The 21,141-nt window shown below is 34.2% G+C and overlaps 3 protein-coding genes across 5 annotated transcripts; 2 read left to right on the forward strand and 1 right to left on the reverse strand.

Moving 5' to 3' along the window:
• Positions 1–4,190: 4,190 nt before the first annotated feature.
• LOC133292220 (cyclic dof factor 3-like) lies at positions 4,191–7,333 on the forward strand. The gene is made up of 2 exons (XM_061490603.1): positions 4,191–4,422; positions 5,638–7,333. The coding sequence occupies exons 1-2, from the start codon at positions 4,273–4,275 to the stop codon at positions 6,904–6,906; spliced, it is 1,419 nt and encodes a 472-aa protein (XP_061346587.1). The 5' UTR covers positions 4,191–4,272; the 3' UTR covers positions 6,907–7,333.
• Positions 7,334–10,056: 2,723 nt separating this feature from the next.
• On the reverse strand, positions 10,057–13,348 carry LOC133292282 (uncharacterized). The gene is made up of 4 exons (XM_061490684.1): positions 12,910–13,348; positions 11,552–11,590; positions 10,501–10,585; positions 10,057–10,427 (listed from the first exon to the last, which is right to left on the reverse strand). Exons 1-4 carry the CDS (start codon positions 13,300–13,302, stop codon positions 10,345–10,347), a joined length of 600 nt encoding a protein of 199 aa, XP_061346668.1. The 5' UTR covers positions 13,303–13,348; the 3' UTR covers positions 10,057–10,344.
• Positions 13,349–15,242: 1,894 nt separating this feature from the next.
• On the forward strand, positions 15,243–21,103 carry LOC133292280 (agamous-like MADS-box protein AGL65). Of its 3 annotated transcripts, none has more exons than XM_061490680.1 (12): positions 15,243–15,582; positions 15,871–16,056; positions 17,518–17,577; positions 17,670–17,688; positions 17,810–17,874; positions 17,969–17,984; positions 18,086–18,147; positions 19,567–19,663; positions 19,851–19,898; positions 19,991–20,118; positions 20,342–20,726; positions 20,934–21,103. In XM_061490680.1, the coding sequence occupies exons 2-12, from the start codon at positions 15,872–15,874 to the stop codon at positions 20,934–20,936; spliced, it is 1,068 nt and encodes a 355-aa protein (XP_061346664.1). In that variant the 5' UTR covers positions 15,243–15,582; position 15,871; the 3' UTR covers positions 20,937–21,103. The 3 variants fall into 3 exon arrangements, with proteins under 3 accessions (XP_061346664.1, XP_061346666.1, XP_061346665.1); XM_061490682.1 differs by having other exon boundaries at positions 19,997–20,118; XM_061490681.1 differs by having other exon boundaries at positions 17,972–17,984.
• Positions 21,104–21,141: the final 38 nt, after the last annotated feature.

Genomic DNA, 21,141 nt, shown 5'->3' on the forward strand with positions numbered 1-21,141 from the left:
AAAGATGTACGTCATTTTAAAGAATGTAAAGTTGTATTATTTTAAAAAAGAGAAAGAGATAGATAAAGGAGAAGAGAAAGTTGACAAAAAAAGTAAAGGTATATGTCTAATTTATTTATAAGAGTGAGATGACATAAGTTATGTCATGTAAAAGGATAAACAATTTTTTCGTTAATTAATATTTGTTTAATTTTCTCTCCTCCTTAATTGCATGTTCTACCCAATAACTACTCTATTTTAATATTAAAATTCTCCACTTAGCAGGACACGTGCCTTGTTTCTTGAAGGCAGTTTCTTAAAAAGTTAAAAACAAGTGAGATGTTACGTGCCAAAAAAAAAAAACAAGTGAGATGAATGGAATGTCAACACGTGCGAAAAAGTTAGACACGTGTCTTAGCAATGTGTGAATCGGTTGAAAATTTTAAAAGTGTACCAAACTTTCATAAACTCGAATTAGAAAGAAAACCGGAAGCAAAATGCATGGAGCTAATGTGTTTAAGGAGACACATCAATCTTTTTCATTTGATCCTTTTCTCTTTCTCTTTAGATTAGCATTAGCCTTTAGTATTCGCTTTCTTAATTGTTTTTTCAAAGTTGCATCAAAGTCTCCTTTTCCTATTTTCTTGTTCTGAGACACATCATTTGCTTCCAAAACACAGGTCTGCAAGTTGTCGAGAGTCAATTTAAGCTTTTCACCAACAAACAAGTTTCGATGCGATCTAAGACCCGAAATCGGAAAATAATAATAATAGAAGAATAAAAAGCCTAAATTCAGTTGTTGTCAACTACTTAGACCAATTATTGTGCAATTTGTTTCATCAATTAATATGTACTTAAAAACAGCCAACTCGTTGAAAAAAGGGTTATTATAAATAAAATGAATGTGGATGTCCGTAAATAAAAAAATAAATAAAAATAAAGTATAATTTTTGTAACTCCTATGAGTTACTAACATATAATTACTAGGATTCAACATTATTATTATGTTAATTGTAACTCATTACAGTAAATGGTCTATTAATAGAGACCAGATACAAACATTGTATACTAAGAACACAATGCAGTATATCAAATGGTGGTAGCTCAGTTGGCGCATGGGAGCTAAGCAGGTGAAGGTAAGAGCATGTGTTCGAATCTCTTCAATACCATCTTTGGGAGAAGTTTAAAGCCTTAATCCTGATCCCGCCCCGAATTGGATTAGTTGCGAAACAATGAAATATTTCCAAAAAAAGAACACAATGCAGTAGGAAGTTATCTCTACTCTTTTCTTTACCTCTTTCTATCTCTATTATTAAGGCCCAATAAAGGACAACACAAAAGAAAAATCATATTAATGACAATCCTATTATGATCAGTGTTATTAAATCTGACCCGGGCATCGACCCAGTCGGAGTATTGGGTTACTGGGTCACTGGTCGAACCGGTTGACCCAGATATATATAGATATATAAAAATATGAACATATAAATTCAATTAATGAATTAAACAATGTTCATTAAATAAACTCAAAAACAAGAAGTATAAATAAATAAAAATGAATGTTATTACTATGTCAATTTAAATTGCAACTCAGAATCCCCATAAACATACCTCTCAATGACATTGAACTCATATTTTTCAAATTCATCAATATTAAAATGACATATATCACATTCTCTTAATTTATTATTCCGCAAATTGCTTCAGTATTAGAAGCTAAAATTTGAGGTCATTGTAGAAGAGTATACTAGCAAATAAAATTACAAAAAGTTTTAAAATGAGTTCTACATTTTTTTTGACAAGATGAAACAATTTTGGTTTTTTTTTTTAATACATGACCCGACCGGGTCACTGGGTCACCGGATTTGGCCAATTTTATCTGGGTTTTAATTGGGTTTGACTAGGTTGATGCGTGACCGGTCCAATGCTTAACCCGAACCGATCCGATGACCGGTTCGCCGGGTTCCGGGTCGACCCGGCCGGGTTTTACAACTATGATCATGATAGCTATACAATTGAATATTGGGCTCCTGAACATGTCATTAAAGGCCCATAACTTCAATACTCATTGGTAAACTCTATAAATAAGAGGTTTCCTACAAGTATGGCGAATCTCTTTCCTACTGTTATGTTGTCACTGTGCACACACAACATTCTTTGAAAAACACCATTCGTATTTGTGCACAATGATCTAGCACCTCAGGGTTATCTCATTTATAGAAATCGCATAGAGAGTACCAAATCCAAAATAAATCCACTAGCCCTAGACAAAACACTTTTGTCATTCAGACAAAACATGTTTGATCCTAGAAAAATAAATAAGTGATTTCAATATACTCCTTTCGGCCTAAAGTGCTAGTGAACATGTTAAGACAATACTTTCTAGCTAGAAATATTACACAGAAGCTTCAGCAAAGAGGATCAAGTCATCAATAAACATTACATGGAAGATTAAAGGCCTCCTCCTACCTCTTTAATTGGTTTTCAAGTCTTGTTACTTAAAGCATCAACTATCATATGTGTAAGTTTTTCCATGCACATGATAGAAAGGTAAGAAGACAAATGATCTCCTTGCCTTATACCTCTCGTGGCTTTCTTTATATAGTTTAATTTCTATTTCAAAGTATATTGAATTTTGTTGTCGTGACACATTCAATAATCACATTGATCATGTGTTCAGGTAAAGCAATTTCCTCTAGAGCTAATACAACTTAATTATGGATAAATTACTTCCACTTCTATATTATATATATATATATATATTATGACTGAATTGGTTTAATTTTGATGGAATTAAAAGAATTAAAATTAATACCTAAATGGATTGGAAGTAGGTTGATTTTAGTAGAACAAAAACTAATTTAACTATTTATCTTAACTCATTTTATGAATCAGACTCATTTTAGTTGAATTATTAAATTAAATCAGACTCATAATTATTCTTAAAAAGAAGATTAGAGTTATCTAGTTAGAGATAAAGAAAGAAATTAATTAAAGTTAAAAAAAAAGGTTAACTTGACTGTCCAACTCAATTTACTTTATAAATTTATTTGTGTCAGAAATATATTAAATTAGACTCATACTTATTCTTTATAAAAAAGATTGGAGTTACTAAGTTAGACATAAAGTGAGAAGTTTAAGCCACTGGAATAGTAGCAGGGGTTTGAATAATTTTCATGAGATCACAGATTAAAATATCAGCACTATCATTATATTTAAAAAAGAAAAAGTGAGAAGCTTAAACCATTTTAATTGAATAGTCTTTTTTTTCAAACGAATTTCCATAACCGTAAGAATCTTTTTAACGGTGCAAAATCGAATGGATCTTATTTCACTGCCATGGAAGTACATTACTTTTGCTGATAGCCGATAAATACATAAAGAGGAACGAGACAAAGATACCCCCGTACGAAAGTGACAGAAAAATGACCTAAAACAACCCTCGTTTGATTGGTTTTATTAAATAATTATAAAACTTAATTTGTAGGTAAGCTCAGTATTCAAAAAAAAAATTATATAGTGATATACGTTTTTTTTTTTTGGATACAAAGTGATATACGTATTTAAGAAATGAGTTTGGTGTTTGTCATTTTAAATGATATAACTTATGTCATTTTAGGAGAGAGATAGACAAAAAAAAATAAAAATCATGGAAAAGAGAGAGTGGATGATTTTTTTTAATTTAAAATTTAAAGAAAAAAATTTATTTTGTATCTATCTCTATTTTTATCGGTTCATCGCTTTGCAACTAATCCAATTCGGAACGAGTTCAGAACTAAGACTTTAAATCTCTTCTCAAAAATGATACTGAAAGGATTCGAATGTCTGTTTTTTTTTTAAAATAACATAATTTTATGTCATTTAAAATGACAATCACTCCTCTTTTAAGAAATAGATAGAAAGGTAACCTAGTCAGATAAACATGTTTGAGTCGAGGAAAGCCGTCCATTGAGCATCACTGTTTCCAATCGCTTTACGCCACGTCATTATGGGTCGACTTTGAAGCAAAAAGGTGCTGACATGGAAAAGGGTGGGTGCACGAGACGAGCGTGCTACGGGAATCAAACACGCAGAAAAAGAAAATCTAATTGAGGCCACAAAGAACTTGTGGCCAAGAATCGAAACCTCGGTCTGACGTGGCATCCCACTCTGCTTTAAACGGATCAAAATCCTATTCGACATGCCTCCATTGACAATTCATTTCAGATCAACACAACACAACACAGACCAAAACAGTAACGCAGTTCTCACCAACTGCAAAGTTACCATCTCCTACGTTTGGATCCCCACAAAATGCAGGAAAGTAGAGACCCTGCAATCACGCTCTTCGGTCGGAAGATTCCCCTTCCCGGCGATGGCTCTGACTCGCCGCTGGCCATCCATCTTAACGAAGAAGAAGAAGTAGGACAAGTTCCAATTGAGGAGAAAGACGAAGGAGACAAGGTACGGTTGGTGTTGTAGTGACTCACAATATATATAGATACAAAGCATGTCTTCATGTTTTTCCTTGTCAAGTTGTTTTTCGAATTAAAAAAAGCATATCTTTTTATTTATTTATTTAATTTCGATTGAAAATTGGTGTTATGAATGTTCCCAATTGCGAGATTTATTGTTAGTCCATCAGTTTCAGTGTTTGGAATTTAAGTAACACACTGTTGAAAGACAACTTATTAGATTAGATTTTTTTTTAATATAATTTTGGTTTACAATTCCAAAAGCGGTTCTATATTTCTGGTCAAGATTTTAGGTTTCGTGACCTTGCTAAGGAGTTGGAGTAAAGTTTATTTCCAGCGTTTAGTAAAATTGTCTCAGATTCTGATCTTTCTGATTGTGATTTATTTTGTTCTGTTTTTTTTTTTTTTTTTTTTTTTTAAACATTTTCACGTTTTAGAACTGATTACAACAATCTGCTTAACAATTTCAGTCAAATTTGTCCGAGGAACAGGAACAGGAACAGGAACAGCAATATTTTCTTTTCACATCAACTAGTTCTATTGTTTCAATTCTCAGTACTTGTAAACTGTCTGGTCCTGTTTAATACCAGTGTTTTGTGTCGGTACAGTCCTACTTCTACCCAAATCTCTCAGTCAGCTGAATACTGTACTATGTGGCTGTACCTTTATTAACCATGTAAAAATTATAATATTTTTCTCTTCGAGTTTTAGTTTTCAGTCCACAGCTAAGTTATCTAAATATGTCCTTGAATTCCTGAATCAAAGTATTTTCTTTGTTTATGGGATTGTTGTTTTATAGAATATGTCTTTTTTAAATGAATAAAACAATTGGGTACTTTATCCTGTGGAATAGGGAAGAATGTTTTAATTGGTAATTTTCGTCGGACTTGTAGCTTTCGCTCTATCAATTGAGATATATACACTCTGCCATAGATACTAACATAAGGATAAAGCTTCTTAAGTATTTTTCCACAAAAAAAGGAAGTTTTTTTTAGTGTTTTTTTCTTCCAAAAATAAACTGATACATTTTTTTTTTTTTTTTACAAATTTTGTTCCTCCTTCCCTCTTGCCGCTTGCTATTTTTCTTAGTGTTATAATGTCATTTCGACTCAGAAAATTGTGAGTTTTTATATATATCATTGTTTTATTTCTGCAATTCTGTGGTATTAATGTCATTAAGCAAAACATTTTGTCAAATTACTAGGATTCTGGAGCTGAAAATGTTATTGAGAAAGAGCAAGAAGCTGAGCCTCCTTCAAATGAAGAAGAGATTAAGAATTCAGGCACATCGCCCGAGGCAATCGTGAACCCCGAAACACCTGGCATAGAAGAAGAAACTGTAAAATCAAAAAGTGACAAGTCAGAGAAGGAACAAAGCGATGTAGCCAACTCACAAGAGAAAACCCTGAAGAAGCCAGATAAAGTGATACCATGTCCCCGCTGCAATAGCATGGACACCAAATTCTGTTACTACAACAACTATAATGTCAACCAGCCACGTTATTTCTGCAAAGCATGTCAGAGATACTGGACTGCTGGTGGCACCATGAGGAATGTACCTGTGGGGGCAGGAAGACGAAAGAACAAGAACTCTGCCATGCATTATCGCCACATCACTATTACTGAGGCTCTTCAAGCATCTAGAATTGATGCTCCTAATGGAACTCATCTCCCCACGTTAAAAAGCAATGGTAGAGTCCTCAGCTTTGGATTAGATGCACCTATTTGTGATACCATGGCATCTGTCCTGAACCTTGGAGAGAAAAAGGTTCTTAATGGCACAAGAAATGGGCTTCATGGCTTTGAGGATCAAAGATTTCCCGTTCCTTGCAAAAGTGGGGAAAATGGTGATGACTGCTCAAATGCATCTTCCATTACGGTTTCGTGTTCCATGGGAGAAAGTAACAAAAGTACCTTCCATGAACCGTTGCTCCAAAACAATGGTTTCCTTCCTCAACTTCCATGCATTCCTAGTGTTCCTTGGCCTTATACTTGGAATTCTCCAGTTCCCTCACCTGCTCTGTGTCCTTCAGGATTTCCCATGTCATTCTATCCTGCTGCTTTTTGGAACTGCGGCATGCCAGGGAATTGGAATGTTCCATGGTTTCCCTCACATTCATCTGCTTCAAACCCCAAGTCTCCAAGCTCTGGTCCAGATTCTCCAACTTTGGGGAAGCACTTGAGGGATGATGACATGATTAAGCAAGACTCTCTGTGCAAAGAAGAACCACCAAAACAAAGAAACGGGTCTGTTTTGGTTCCCAAAACGTTAAGAATTGATGACCCAAGTGAAGCTGCAAAGAGTTCTATATGGGCAACTCTAGGAATTAAGAATGAATCAGCCAGTGGGGGAGGTATGTTTAAGGCCTTCCAACCAACTAAGGATGAAAAGAATCACGTTGAAGCCTCTTCAGTGTTGCGGGCTAACCCTGCAGCTTTGTCTAGATCCCTTAATTTTCATGAGAATTCTTGAATGAACACCCTGTGAGACAGTCTTGATAGCAAGGTTAGTCGATTCTCGAGTTAGCAAGAGATGGTGACCATCTTTGAATGATGGTGGTATTGATTGGCTTCATGATAGCAGCGAAGGGTGTTAGTCTCTAATTTGCTCCGCTTAAGTGGGTAAACTAATCTACGAGGACGAGGAGTTTTAGTGAGATGGGAACTAATTTTGTCTTTCTTTTCATTTGACACTATGAATAGAATAGGTGCCTTTTTATGTGCTTGGTTTGCTGAGTTTGAGTTCATGTAAATATATAAACATATGTGAAATACTGGCCTTAGCGTAGAGATGGAAAAGATCTTTACTATGTATAAAAATCCAGTGGTGCTATTTTCCTATGAAACGGGGTAAATAGGCCTTCCTTTTTTTTTTGTGTACATGTTTTGGCACTGTAGAAAAAATTAATACTTCTCTTTGTGAGGAGTTCCCTCTCTCCTTCTGTCTGAACAAGGTATCTGCTTTATGCAAAGAGTCGATAATAAAATTACAGAATTAGGAAGATATCTACAAACAATACAACCAAAAAAAGTAGTGGATAGTGGCTGCTCGTCATGCTCAAACATGTCGTATGTCTTGATATAATGCCAAATAATCAGTAAGCTACCAAATGTTAAAAAAATAAAAATAAAATAAAATAAAAAATAAAAATGGAAATAAAGATATGAAGATCTCTACTGTTATGATATAAATTAAGGGTGATCTTTTTATCATCCTTTATTGTAATATGAGAGGATCCACTTTTAATATTTTCTTTTCATTGTAATATTGTGCAAAGTTATTCATGCAAATATATGGAAGGCATGGAAGCAAATTAAAATATTAAATAATCATTTGGTGAAATTGTTTAATTTATTATTTAATTTATATAATTACATGTTGCCTCTGAAATTCCCTTAATCAGCAAAAAATGGAAAAATGGAATCGACATGTGTCCTCAATCAATCACGGAAAACATTCAGATATTTTCTCATATTCAATCTAATACAAGCCACAATTCGGGTATAAGATGAGTTGTGATGGGACCCTAAATGCTAAAAAATGACACATTGATATCCTTTTCTTCTTGTCACACCCTACTTTTGACTTTTCCTCCCTTTTGCCCTTTCCATATGCTACGAGAAAGCAACCGCTGAATTCTTTTCCTCCACAAGCCTATGCCAATGCCAAATTTCAATAATTAGGGGAATTAAAAACAATAAAGATAGTTCGTTGGAAGTAAGCATCATCGCCAATTTCTAGCCATAACTAATTAAAATGACTTGATACAACTTTCATAATCTCTAAACCGCAACCTCCATTCCAAACTAGTTGTGCCCACATATTATAGTTCATTTACCATTTTTGGGACTGAGTGGAAAAGGAGACTTAAATTGTGTTGAGTGTATACTAGTCCCCTGAATCTTCGGCAGCATAAAGCCATTCATGACTAATATGACCCGAAGAGTACATAGTACTGACCAAACTAGCAAGTAACAACCAAAGAAAGATAGAGGTTATCCAAGCTGCCAAATTCACTTACCAAAATTTTAGTTTATTAATAAGTGTTTTATAAGAGTTATGTTGTATGAAAAATGATTGTATAATGTCATAGAGATTCGTTTTACGTGCCGTAATTTTTTTTTTTTTATTTTGCTTCAAAAAACGTGGGTCCTACAAAATATTGTGTGTGTAGAAAATTTTCTTATGTCATGTTAAATGATAAATACAAACCTCTATTAATAATGCGTTTTAGCCGGTTTAACAAATCAAAGTGCGCTTCTTTACTGAAAGAAAGAAAAAGGGAAACGAAGATAAGAAAACTATGTCTTAATCACTTCCAATTGGATCATATCAAATAATGGAAAAATTGCTTGCCATTACGAGAGTGCTTCGTGCTTTAGACCATCCATCTGCAAATGGTTCAATTCAATTGGTCCCTGGAGTTCAGTTTGCTTGAAGTGCTTGACACTATTTAGTGTTATATTTGAAATATGCATTTGGTTACCCATTTTGGCCTCTTTTTTCAACAGAGAATCTTATATATTCCAAGAGTATTATACTCAATCTAATAAAATGCATGATACATAGATTGTACAATCATGTAAATCTTTGAATTAAATTTAAAATATTGTTTAATAACTTTAAATTAAAGCCATAGCCATTGAGAATATCACTCTAAGAGTACATTAACAATTTTCCTTTTCATCGTCAGCATTATAATTATAATGAGAAAGAATAAGACACAGCCACTTGGTCAGGACGCGGTTTAAGGAAGAATAGCCACTTATCATTATAAAGTTGACTTGCTAGGAGAGTAATACCGAAGGAAAATGACAATTTTAAAACTTCTCAAATATGTTCTGAACAAATCCAATGTCAACGCTGACCAGTAGTCAAAAGTTTTTTTTAAAAAAATAATCTATTTCTCGGAGATAATTTTAAAAAAAAAATGGTAATATCCAATGACAATTAATTGAAGCACAAAGAGTGTCAAAAGCTCACTTTTTTAGTTAATATCATAAATAAAAGAAAAGAAAGAGGCAAGAGAACAACTGTTTGATGGAAAGGCATATGGAAGAAAGTGTGCATGTTAAAGCATTGCTTTTATTTATAAAAAAAAAAAAAAAAAAGCATTGCTTTTAGATAGAAAGGCACAAAGAAGATCAAGAGGTAACCTCTTTTCCTTCATTAAATCATGTGACTAAGACTATTTTGTTCAAATCAGAAAAATACCATAGATTCACATTGATGCAAAACAGAAAGAGTTTGAGTACAACTATACACCGGAGCACTAAGCCCTGTTAAACGAAAAGGGACAGATCAAGGGAAATAGAATGTTAGGCAAAGTCCTCCAAAGAAAAATATAATTGTTAGGCACATTGTAAGATGTAACCTAGCACATATTCGGACACATCAAAATTCCAAACTAGGATCCTTATACTATAATTTAAGGGATTAATATTTCTTATATTATAGTAGATAAATTTTATCTTCTCCATACACATAAAAGTATATAAAATCTATATTTATTTTTTCTTTCTTCTTCTCATATAAGCCCAAATGGACCCCACACATTTTTATATGTATGTATAGGAGATAAAATTATCTCCTATAATATGAGAAACACTAATCCCATAATTTAAATAACGAAAAATTAAAAATGGAACCGGAAAATTGCCCTTTGAATTATGACAATTTTGCCCTTCCAAATCAGCGCTGCTCGAGAGAAAGCCTCAAAAGAGTTTTGGAAAAGAGGAGGATAAGCATAGCAAGACTTGAATAAATTAACTTAGATGACAGTGCCATTTTTTTGTTTGCAGTTTCAACATGTCTGTTCACAAATGAAGCCCCAAAAAAGATTTGTGAGAACGGATAGCTACAAGGCCATCATCTAACCCAGAATCAACCATATAATATGAATAAAAATGTTCATTGGATTCTACATCCCCCAGAATCTGGTCCACGCCGGACATTGCCATAGGCTGACAGTTCCAGAAGATCCATATCACGACCTGTAATGCATCCGGTACTCCATCAATAAATTTCCAATTACTACTATAGCTAATATGCTCATTATAGTCATACCTGAAACCCTGCAATAAGAACTTTTCTGAATAAGATCAGCTTTAGAGATCTCTGTTCGATTACCCTTTGATCGATTGACTGTTGCCTGAAAAGACATGGAAAGAAACGTTTATCAAATTAATGCAAAGCAAATCAAATAGGGGAACGGATTCAATCACTCATTACTTTTGCTCGGAAAGTAAACAAGAGCTTGTAACATAATTTTACCACTTGCATCCAAACCATACTGGAACTAGGAGTGAATTTTAATAGTAAACCTAAACTACATGAAAGCTGACATGAACAAGTCAACTGGAAGAGGGAAATTATGTCAACACCTAATAATATTAATGACAACCGTTGAGGGACTCATCCATATAAAGTTTGAAAGCTATACAAAAATAATGTAATGGAAGAGACAGGAATAAATGTAACATGATTTGAGTTATCCAAATGCTTTTATCCAATTGAGCAAAGGTACCACTTTTTTGGGAACGAGCTAAATATATGTCATAACTACTAATCCAACTTCACCATAACCACAATTTGAAAGCCATATCGAGAAGCCTGTTTCTCCCTACTTATATATGGCTCTGGTAAAGATATACATCCAAGTCTCTGCTTAGTTCAATGTCCAGAAATATGTTGATGAAATCCCTTAACACATCCCTAAAAAGTGGTTCTTTTATAAAAGAAAGATGACGGTTATATTTACAAACTAAATAGTTTGTAAATATAACCTCCCTCTAAAAGAAAACTCCATTTTAGAATTGTAAATAGATAATCCATAACACAGAATAAGAAAAGATGCTTAAGAATGATTCCATTAGCATGGGGATGATTATCTACTTACTAGAGTAAAAAAAACTGCTTATATCAAGTTTACTGGCATCATTGTAGCATAACATGATAAGGCTCTGTTGAAATATGTTTGAATTTAAAGATTAGTGTTTCCAGGGTTTTTAAAAAAGCCATCTTGTAAAGCTTATTCTACAAGAGCCCCTTACCGCTCCCAGCCAGGTTCTTTCTCGAAATAAAAACAGGGAAATAGAGAGAAAGTGAGAAACCTTACCTGTAACACTTGACAGTTTTCCAGCGTGCTTTTCCCCCCCTGTAGTTCACAAAACACCCAAATGAAGAATAAGCAAAAGAGAAAATCAAAACCAAAATGAGTAGGTAGCTCAATGATGTCATGATGGTCTCTTGCTGACATGCATATGTTTGGATGTTAAGAAGGGAAGAAATCAAAGGAAAAAGGAAGACATGGGAATGGAAGAATTTTTTTATTTTGGGGGAAGGGGGTTGTTCAGGAAAAGCTTTTCCTTTCTTTTGTTTGGATATTTATAATCCTCCAAAACTGATGGAGCTTTAAAATGTTCATAAAAATGACAAGGACGGCGGTTTGGAGGATCACATAAAAATCACACATTATTGTCTTCTCCTTTGTAATAAACTTCCAAGTAAGAAGATGGTTTAACTAAAACTTCCCGTCCCCTACGTTCTCTTCCTTTCTTCCCCGTTGAAACATAGTCGCAGATGTCTTACAAGTTAAAACCTACTGAGATTTATAGAAAATAAATACTCAAAATGCAGCACAGCCTCAACGAGGACAACTTATGTTATTCATCAAAGGAAGCCAACAGCAATTTCCATTGATTTTGTTTCTCCACTAATGTGGGAATATGTACTATATGAATCATGCAGATGAAAGTGCAAGATATGTTCTTCTCCTAACATAGTTTGGTCATAGTTCGAACTTGTCTCTTTGAAGAACGCTTAATGCTTCCTCTATCCCCCATGTGTAAATCACGGCCAAAAAAAAGGAACACAAAAAGGGGGAAAATGAAGAAGTGGATTTGATGAGAACTTAGCTTTGGAAGGTGAGTCCAAACTAAAAGTGCTTTTAATGGATCTTTCTTTCAGAATAATATAAACCATTAAAAAGGCTATCACCAACACCTTGAGATTTTGGGGTTAAAATAATTTTTTACATGATATCAGAGCTTAAGTGACCTTCACAAGGTCACGAGTTCGATCCTCACCGCCCCATTTTCTGGTGGAATTAAAATAAAAGCAATAAATAAAAAATTGGACTTGTGCAATATCTACTCTTCAAGTCCAAAGAGCTCTTGAAGAATAATATAAACCATTAAAAGGCCCTCACCTTAAGGTTTTGGGTTGGAATGGTTCACGGAGATCGTACACAAGTTGAATTTCAGTTTCACATTAATTATTTTCATGTTTCTCCTTTGGCTTGTCTACATTATTTGTGCATATAAGTTTCAGTTTCATTTTGAGTGGTTTTCAGTAAAGTGATACACACCGATTCAAAGAATATAAAAACAAGGGAAAGGAAAGTGCAACCGGTCAACATAACCTAAGACTAAGAGAGCTAAAAGAATAAAGAAAAGAAAAAGAAAAGGAAAAAACCTTAGAGTAAGGGAGAATATGATCGTAGTCATGACAGAGACAACCAGGGCAACCTACGAGCTTGCGGAAAACAATGTTACCGAGGGGGTCCCTGCGCCAACGATCGGGGTCTCGTCCTTTGATCTTGTCGGACTTTTCCCAACATTGCTGTTTGACACTGTGGGGGAAGCTTCGAGGGTTAGGGTTAGGGGAATCGGGAAAGAGAGAGGTGGTGTCATACTCATCATCGAGAAGAGTGGCAGAGGGTGAAGTGCTTCGTTTGGATAAAGAAGAAGACAGCTTCGATGAAGTGGTTTTGGATCGGTCCTTCAGCCCTGAACTCGCACTTCTTCTTCGCCTTTCTTCTCTGCTACTCGAAGCAGCAGCAGAAGCAGAAGCAGAGGGAGGATTCATTTGCCTTATCCACTTTCGTTTCGGTCATACGTTATTTTACGGTAACTGAAATGAAATAAGGGAAATGCTTTTTTTCCTTTAACACGAGTCAAGATTTTATTATTACACATGCATAGACTTTCGTGCAAACTTTTTTTTTTTTTTAAATTGCTGCTCCCACTTTTTTGTGTCAGTAGGAGACAACTCTTCTATTCTGTTAAAGGAGAAAAGTATTCTCCATTAAATAATGGAAGAGTTAATATCTTCCTGGTCCTTAGTAAATTTTACGATATCCGCTTTAATTCCTAGCAAATAAAAGGTCTATCGTGATCCCTAAAAAATTTAAAATTAACCTATTTTAGTCCTTTTAAGAACTAATATAGGTCTTTTTTGAATTTGTGAGGGATCATGATTTTAACTAAATGGGTCTATTTTGAATTTCTCATGAACCAAGATGAGTTTTTTATTTGCTAGGGACTAAAACGGACATCGTGAAATTTGTCGAGGATCAAAAAAGATATTTATTCGTAATGGAATTTAATGTACGAAATTATATATATTTTCGGTGAAACAAACTTTTTTCCGTATAAACATACAAATTATTATATTAAGTATAATTAATCAGATTTCAATCAAGAGTATATATAATTTATAAACAAAAAATTTATAAATATAATATTTTTCATATTTTTTAGGGAAAACATTTTTATATTAAAAAAGATAATTTTTCTTTTTTACACAACTAAAAAAGGTGGGTCTCTCGAATTTTTTTTTGTTTTACAAAGAGTGAAACTCACATATTATCTTTATGACATAAGATAACTTAACTTTTTAATATATGATTAATAACATCCATTTTTTTACTCAGGGAATTTTATGTTGAATGATATTTCTGATCGATTATTTATCAATCATGCGACAGAATAATAGGACGAAAACTAGAATAAAAAAAAAAAGGAACAATAATCTTATTTTTTTTTGGGATAATATTTCTTATATTATCGAAAATAATTTTACCTTTTATACATATATAACAAGTATATGGAGATCATATAAAGAGAATAGAAAAAAAACATAAATCTTCTATGCTTTTATATGTGTATGAAAAATATAATTATCTATCACAACATAATAAATATTAATTTTTTTTAATTGTGTGTACACAAGAAATATTTTTTTCTCCTCCTACAGTACTTTTTGACTTTGGAGTCGAGTCTCAAATTGAGAAAAAAAGAATAAAAAATAAAGAAGGAAACAAAAGTGATATTAAATTTTGTTTTCGATGATAAAAAGGTAGGGGTGTTCATCAACCGATCCAAACTGATTCAAACCGCAAAAACCGAACCGAAAAACCGATAACCGAATAAACCGAAAACCGAAAAATCGGAAACCGAAAGAAAACCGCAAATTTTAATTGGATTGGATCGGTTTTCGGATGGGTTGATGAAAACCGATCCAATCCAAACCGATCCAATATATTAATTATTCTCTACCTACTTGTCCTTTCTCCAATCATAGCCCAAAAATTTCTAAACTCAAGACCCATTAACTCATAAACTAAACACAAAAAAAAACTTAGTCACGTCTCATCAACTATAGTATTGTTTACTGATATTTTTGTATTTCAATTTTTTTTTTACAAAGCCAATATATACAAAAGATGTTATTTGCACAAGAATCATGAAACTAATTTTAGGATATTCAAAAAATCGAAAACCGATCCAATCCAAACCGAAAAAATTGGATTGCATCGGATCGGATTTGAAAAAAAATCTAAACCGGATGGATGATTACATGATCAAACCGAAGGAATTGGATCGGATAAATTTTGCTTCCAAAACCGATCCAATCCAGACCGCGAACACCCCAAAGGTGTCCTGTTTTGGATGTGGAAACAGAACAAAACGTGGCAAACAGAAGCTGAATGGGAGAGGGAGAGAGAGAGAGAGAGAGAGAGAGAGAGTTTGGGTTCGTTGGTAGAGAAGGTGTTCGTTGTAAACGCTGCCAACAAATAGGGTCTGAGAAATCTGACCGTCCATTTTCAAATTTTGAGCTTGGCTGGTTCCCCAACTCTATCCACCGAAATCACAGCTACACCCGTCGTCCTGCAACAATTTCTTAGCTCTTAGATTTCATATCCATCTCTTTCTCTCTCTCTACTCTGCATGTCTTTCCTGAAAGAAATATAGCTTCATTTCTTCGCTCAATTCTTCAGTTACCTCACACCCTCCTCTGTTTTCAATATTTCCATTCACTTACCCTTAATTCTTCTTTTATACATCGTCTTCAGTATATAACAAGGTTCGCTTTTGAATTTTGGATTTCCCTTATTTTATTTTAAATACTGGAATATAGTATTGTGCCTTGGTTTTCAAGCTTCAATTTTTTATTTGATATTTGGGCTTGTTCTTGGTTATTTGTAGCTATAGAGAAACTCAGGATAATTTCAGTGAGTTGATATGTTCAAACAAAAATTGTATTCATCAAAATTTTGTTGAACTTATATCATGTTTCTCTTCATTGTCTGTAGACAATGGGGGCATATATGTGACCCTTTAATTGTGTTTACTCTTGATCCTACATTTTCAGGATGGGAAGAGTTAAACTGAAGATAAAGAAATTAGAGAGCACAAGCAACCGACATGTGACTTATTCGAAGCGGAAAAGTGGAATTTTAAAGAAAGCAAAGGAATTATCAATACTATGTGATATAGATATTGTTCTTCTCATGTTTTCTCCAACAGGAAAGTCTACATTGCTACAAGGAGAGCGCAGGTAATAATGATGATGAGTCATTTTGTGTTGTATTGAGAGGGAAATTGTTGGTAATCAATTGAACATTTATCCCTTAGCGGAAGTACAAACTACAAACCCTATTATGATGTGCATGCCTTTCTATGAGACAATGATGGTTGGTAACACTGGACATTGGTTGGCATATAACTCACACCCAACTTCAATGGTTTCTTGTGTTTAAATTATGTTGCAGTCTAGGCTTTTCTTGTTTCAAGAAACATAGACAATCTTTGCTGTGTGTGAAAATCATCTTTTAGAAGCATAATGAGATATTAGTTTTATACATCTCTCATGACTTGTGCACGTAATTCTATTAAAGTATTATTTTAGGATCAGGGAAGTCTCCTCACAGGCAAAAGCTGAAGTGACTTGCTTAATTGTAACTTCTGTATGATAATCATGAAGTGAACATTCCAGATTTGAGTCCATATTTTACTGCATTTCTTTTATATGGTGAATTTTGGAAAACAAATTTGTTTTTAAATTTTTGAGGAATCAAGAAGTACATTTTGTTTTGAGGACGAGTCTTGGAGCAGTGGTAAAGTTGCTCCTTGTGACCGGAAATCACCGGTTCGAGTTTGGGAAACAGCTTCTATGCAAAAATGTAAGGGTAAGACTGTGTACAATCGACCCTCACCCGTACCCTCGGAGCCTTGTGCATTGGGGTTTGCCTGAGAAGTACATTTTGTTTTGATTATAATTATTCAGTTTATAACAACATTAGAGCCTGTTCATCAATGTTTGGAATTCTTCCTCTTAACTCTCTAGGCTTAGTTGTATTGAATTCAGTTGTTAGATCTGTAATGTGTTGGAATAGCTCGCACATAGATCGTTGCGTTGTATATTCGTTGTAATCTTCTTAATACTATGGGGTTACTGAGCATGAATGCATAAATTCGTTAGTTAAATAACTTGTGACAGTTTTATAACATCTATTCGTAAGTTTAACCTTATCTATCTAGGAGTATTGGACTTTCTGGTTTTGTGTTTACTTGTAAATAGGGATGCGAGGTGCCCATGGTCTGTTCTGTGATTCACAAACCTGGGCTTATTGGTGATTTAAGTATATCTAGTACCCTGTCAATGCTGAACTTAAATTAAACTAACAACAAAAATAAGTGCAATAATTGAATAATTGAAAAGGAAAATAACAAGTCAGCAACTCCACTATTGTCTGTACTAAACTGCTGTTTTACTGGTTTGTCTTGTTTGGTTTGATTTTTCTAACGCCCCTACTGCCAAATGCCTGAACCAAACTTGGAAGTTCAAACAGCTGTGTTAATTTTTTTCAAGAATGTGGAAGAGGACAACTTCCTTGAATCTTGAGGATTTGTAGGATATTCATATAAAATTCATCTTTAAAGTGTTAAAATGTCAAAAGAAAAATGTTAAATCCATGTCAGGTTTTTAATAAATCTGTATATTGGTTATTGTTTCCAGCAATATTCAGGAGATCATTGCAAAATTTGCTCAACTTAGCCCACAAGAAAGGGCCAAAAGGTTTGCCAAACTTTCTGCTGAAGTTTTATGTTTTTTTTTTTCATTCGTTGATGATAAACCAGCTAATCTCTTTTCTCATTTTAATTGAGCAGGAAAATGGAGAGTCTTGAAGTAAGATTGCTGCTCTTCTCATATGCCTTTCATATATACTGTTTTTGTTGCATCAACTGCATATTTGATGTTGTCTCAACTTCTGGTGAAACTTAAGATTCTGGTTCTGTTTAAAATATAGGCACTGAAGAAAACCTTCAGGAAGCTGGATCATGATGTAAAAATACAAGATTTCTTGGGTTCAAGGTAAGTGATTGTGAATTTGTGATTGTCAAATTGTCGATGTCTTTTTTGTAAGGGCTTTTAAAGGGTCTGAGTTTTCCTTTTTCTCACTTTGCAGCAGTCAAACCATGGAGGTACAATTTCTTAAAAAACATCATCATGGTTAATAATATCTTCATAATCGTAAGTTGGTAGTGAAACAACCAAAAGTTCTGAGCTGAGTTGCTACATGCAGGAATTAACTCATCAAGTGAGGGTTTTACAAGCTCAGCTCTCAGAAGTACATCAGAGACTGAGGTGCAACTTTGGAGCTTTTGGTTGTTAAAGTATTTCTTTTTCTTTTTGGTGTTATTTTATTGCTCTCTCGTTGAACTATTATTCTTTTGGCCTCTGCCTTTCAGGTTTAATGCTTTGCAAGAATTGAGATATTTTTATGCCCCAATATAACATGCATACGTATCTTTTCCTTGTGCATTTGAATTTTGGCATATTGCTTTGTGCCCTAGCATGTACACCACATATTCTCATTCATATGATACCAAGTGACATTTCTCAGGCACATAAAACATGTCTGGTATAAATTTATTTTAATTTTAGACAGGTTTATATGGTTGGTTCTAGTTCTGTGCATTATGGATATTTTTGGGATGTATTTGACAGTTGAGTTTTCTTCATATAAAGTGATCAATTAGAGCAATAACAAAATAAAAGATAACTAGTTATACTACGAAGTGTCATTCTGTTCACTCAACCAAAAAACACCATCAAGCCAGTGCAATTTAGTTGTTAAGTTTTGATGTGTGGCCAGAATATTATAAATTGGTGAATAGTCTTACAAATGGGATGGAGCTTGATTATAAACATTATATGCATTATGCACTGATATTAGTTGATAATACATGTATCAACTAAGATCAAACCAAAAAATAGGAAAGAACTGAAACAGAGGGAATGATATTGATCTGTAAATATGGAGAACAACCACCAATACCAGGAAATTAAAAGAAAATGGCAGCAGAATGAATGAACAAGTAAAAGTAAAGTTTCAGAGCAATTTGAGGAGCTCTGATGACTCTCCCAATACTAGGACAATATTCTGGATATCTTCTCAATTACAAAACTCTATTATTTAACTGCCAAGACCCCCCAATATTTTCACCAATTTTATTAGCCACGTTGGCAGCTGCATGATTTGCACCTCCAGAGAGAATATTCTCTCCTAACAGATTTATGCTAACTCAGCAGAAGGAAAAGTTCCCCAGTGGCATTTTCTAAAATAAACCTTCAAAGGTCTATCAGTGTATTTTTTAAGTAATGGCTCAGAAAAATCCACTCAAAGTCCACCTTTTGTACCACATACTCTACCATTTGTGAATGTGGATTATACATCAGTTTTTATCACAGCTTGGACTCTTTAGGTTTTCAAAGCATATGTAAACCATTATAATGGTTGACTTTCCTTAAATCTCCAGATTTTCCCTCGTAAAAACAGTTCCATAAGCAATTGGACAGAGGCTTGCTTTATAAATTTGAACAGTTCATGTGCATTAAATTTCACCGAACTTCTACCTTGACTTCCCCTTTACCAGCATTAACGTGATCACAACACACACATAATACTATATAAAACTCATGCTGTCATGCATGTGCTGTGGGTCATGAAAGTTTGTGTGGCCATCAAAGAGTAATCTTGTTTTACGTTTGCAATTTTTTCAGCTACTGGAGTAATCTGGAGAAGATTGATAACTTAGAACATCTTCGGCAAATGGAAGACTTTCTCAGGGAATCAATCAATCGAGTGTGTCTACAGAAGGTAAGATTTTATTTTTTGTGTAGACTAGCCATATCATTCTGTCATCTTCAATGCCTGATACACCAGTCCATTAAATAACTACTGAAATATTTGGTTGGTATTTTAAGATGTCTACATACCTTAGAGGACCCTTGCTATTAAAAGATTTATGAAGTGACCTATCTTGACAAATTGTTTTCATTGGCAGGAAGATTTAGGAAAGCACCAACTAATGTCTGTTGAATGTGCCACCCAGGTAGTAGTCGCTGTACTCTCTCTCTCTCTCTCTCAATATCTCTTGTTCTATTCTTCAGGATTAATCTTATTTGAGATAATGTTGCTTCGTAGTTACAGGAAGGGATGACTTTACCCATGATGATGGCTAGTCTGCAAGAATCTCAACCCCTGTCTTGGCTTTTGAATAGTGATAACCATCAGTTGATGTTACCCAGTGAACCAAAATTTCTGCCATTTAGGTGGGTTAACTGCTGCACGAGTATTGCATTCTAAATTCTAAAGAGCTTTGTGCTACTTCCATACTAACAGCTATACACATTAACCAGCTATTAGATCTGCTATCTTATTGATATGTTTCATTAGACTAATAATTTATCAAATTTTCTTTCTAAAATTGATACATGTTACTTTGCATTTCATTTTGCAATCTAAATTACTGACTGAATCGTATATAACATACAGTGGTGATAATACCAACAGAGATGCTGAGTGCTCCACTGACATTTCACTCCCAGGCTATTCTGGTTATATTGGGAGTGGCAAACTTGAGGTTGGTGGCTCTTCCCAAGTCAATACTTTGGGTCAGGGAGGTGGTGCCTTGAACGAGTTAAATGGAACTGTTTACTCAAATGTACAGCGTTGTGAGCAGTTTGCATACCCTCCTCCACCAGATATTGAGGAAGTGAAGCATCACCAAACAATGAACAGTAAAACAAACACTGTGGATTACCAAGTTCATAACAGCTTTGATCTGCCCAGATCACTGTTTGAAAATGGACATCAGTTTTGGAATCCTGCTTCTGGGTCTTGTGAGATTGCCATGTATAATGAGAATGGCTACCATAGGGTAAGAAGTCCTTTTTTTTTTTTTTTCATCAGTTCATAGTCCAGGGTTGGTTTTTAATTTGCTAAAATTGCTCAAAAGTGGCCTGGGAGCACTAGAGCAGGAGATATTTCCAATTGTTCCAATTCTTTGTGTTGGCTTTTGGTTGGCCTCTGGTTTTCTAGTAAACAAGTTGGCTTTGGTTGGTTTCTAATTTCCTGTATTTTGCAGTAACTGATTGGCTCAACCAACTATACTTAGCTTTTTTCAACTGAAAGGACGTGATCAGTGCTTGCAAATTATCTCCACAAAAACCAGATCATGTTGCCATTCCACCTGAGGTCAACTACGCTCATAAGGGTGGTCTGTACTAGCTGTATATATTGTATGAATTATAGGATGCAGTTTGTCCACATACAAATCATCTTGACTGATTTTT

Source organism: Gastrolobium bilobum, unplaced genomic scaffold (genome assembly GCF_033153095.1).
Source record: "Gastrolobium bilobum isolate Gb01-03AN ecotype WA unplaced genomic scaffold, APGP_CSIRO_Gbil_v1 utg2182, whole genome shotgun sequence".
NCBI lineage: Eukaryota > Viridiplantae > Streptophyta > Magnoliopsida > Fabales > Fabaceae > Gastrolobium > Gastrolobium bilobum.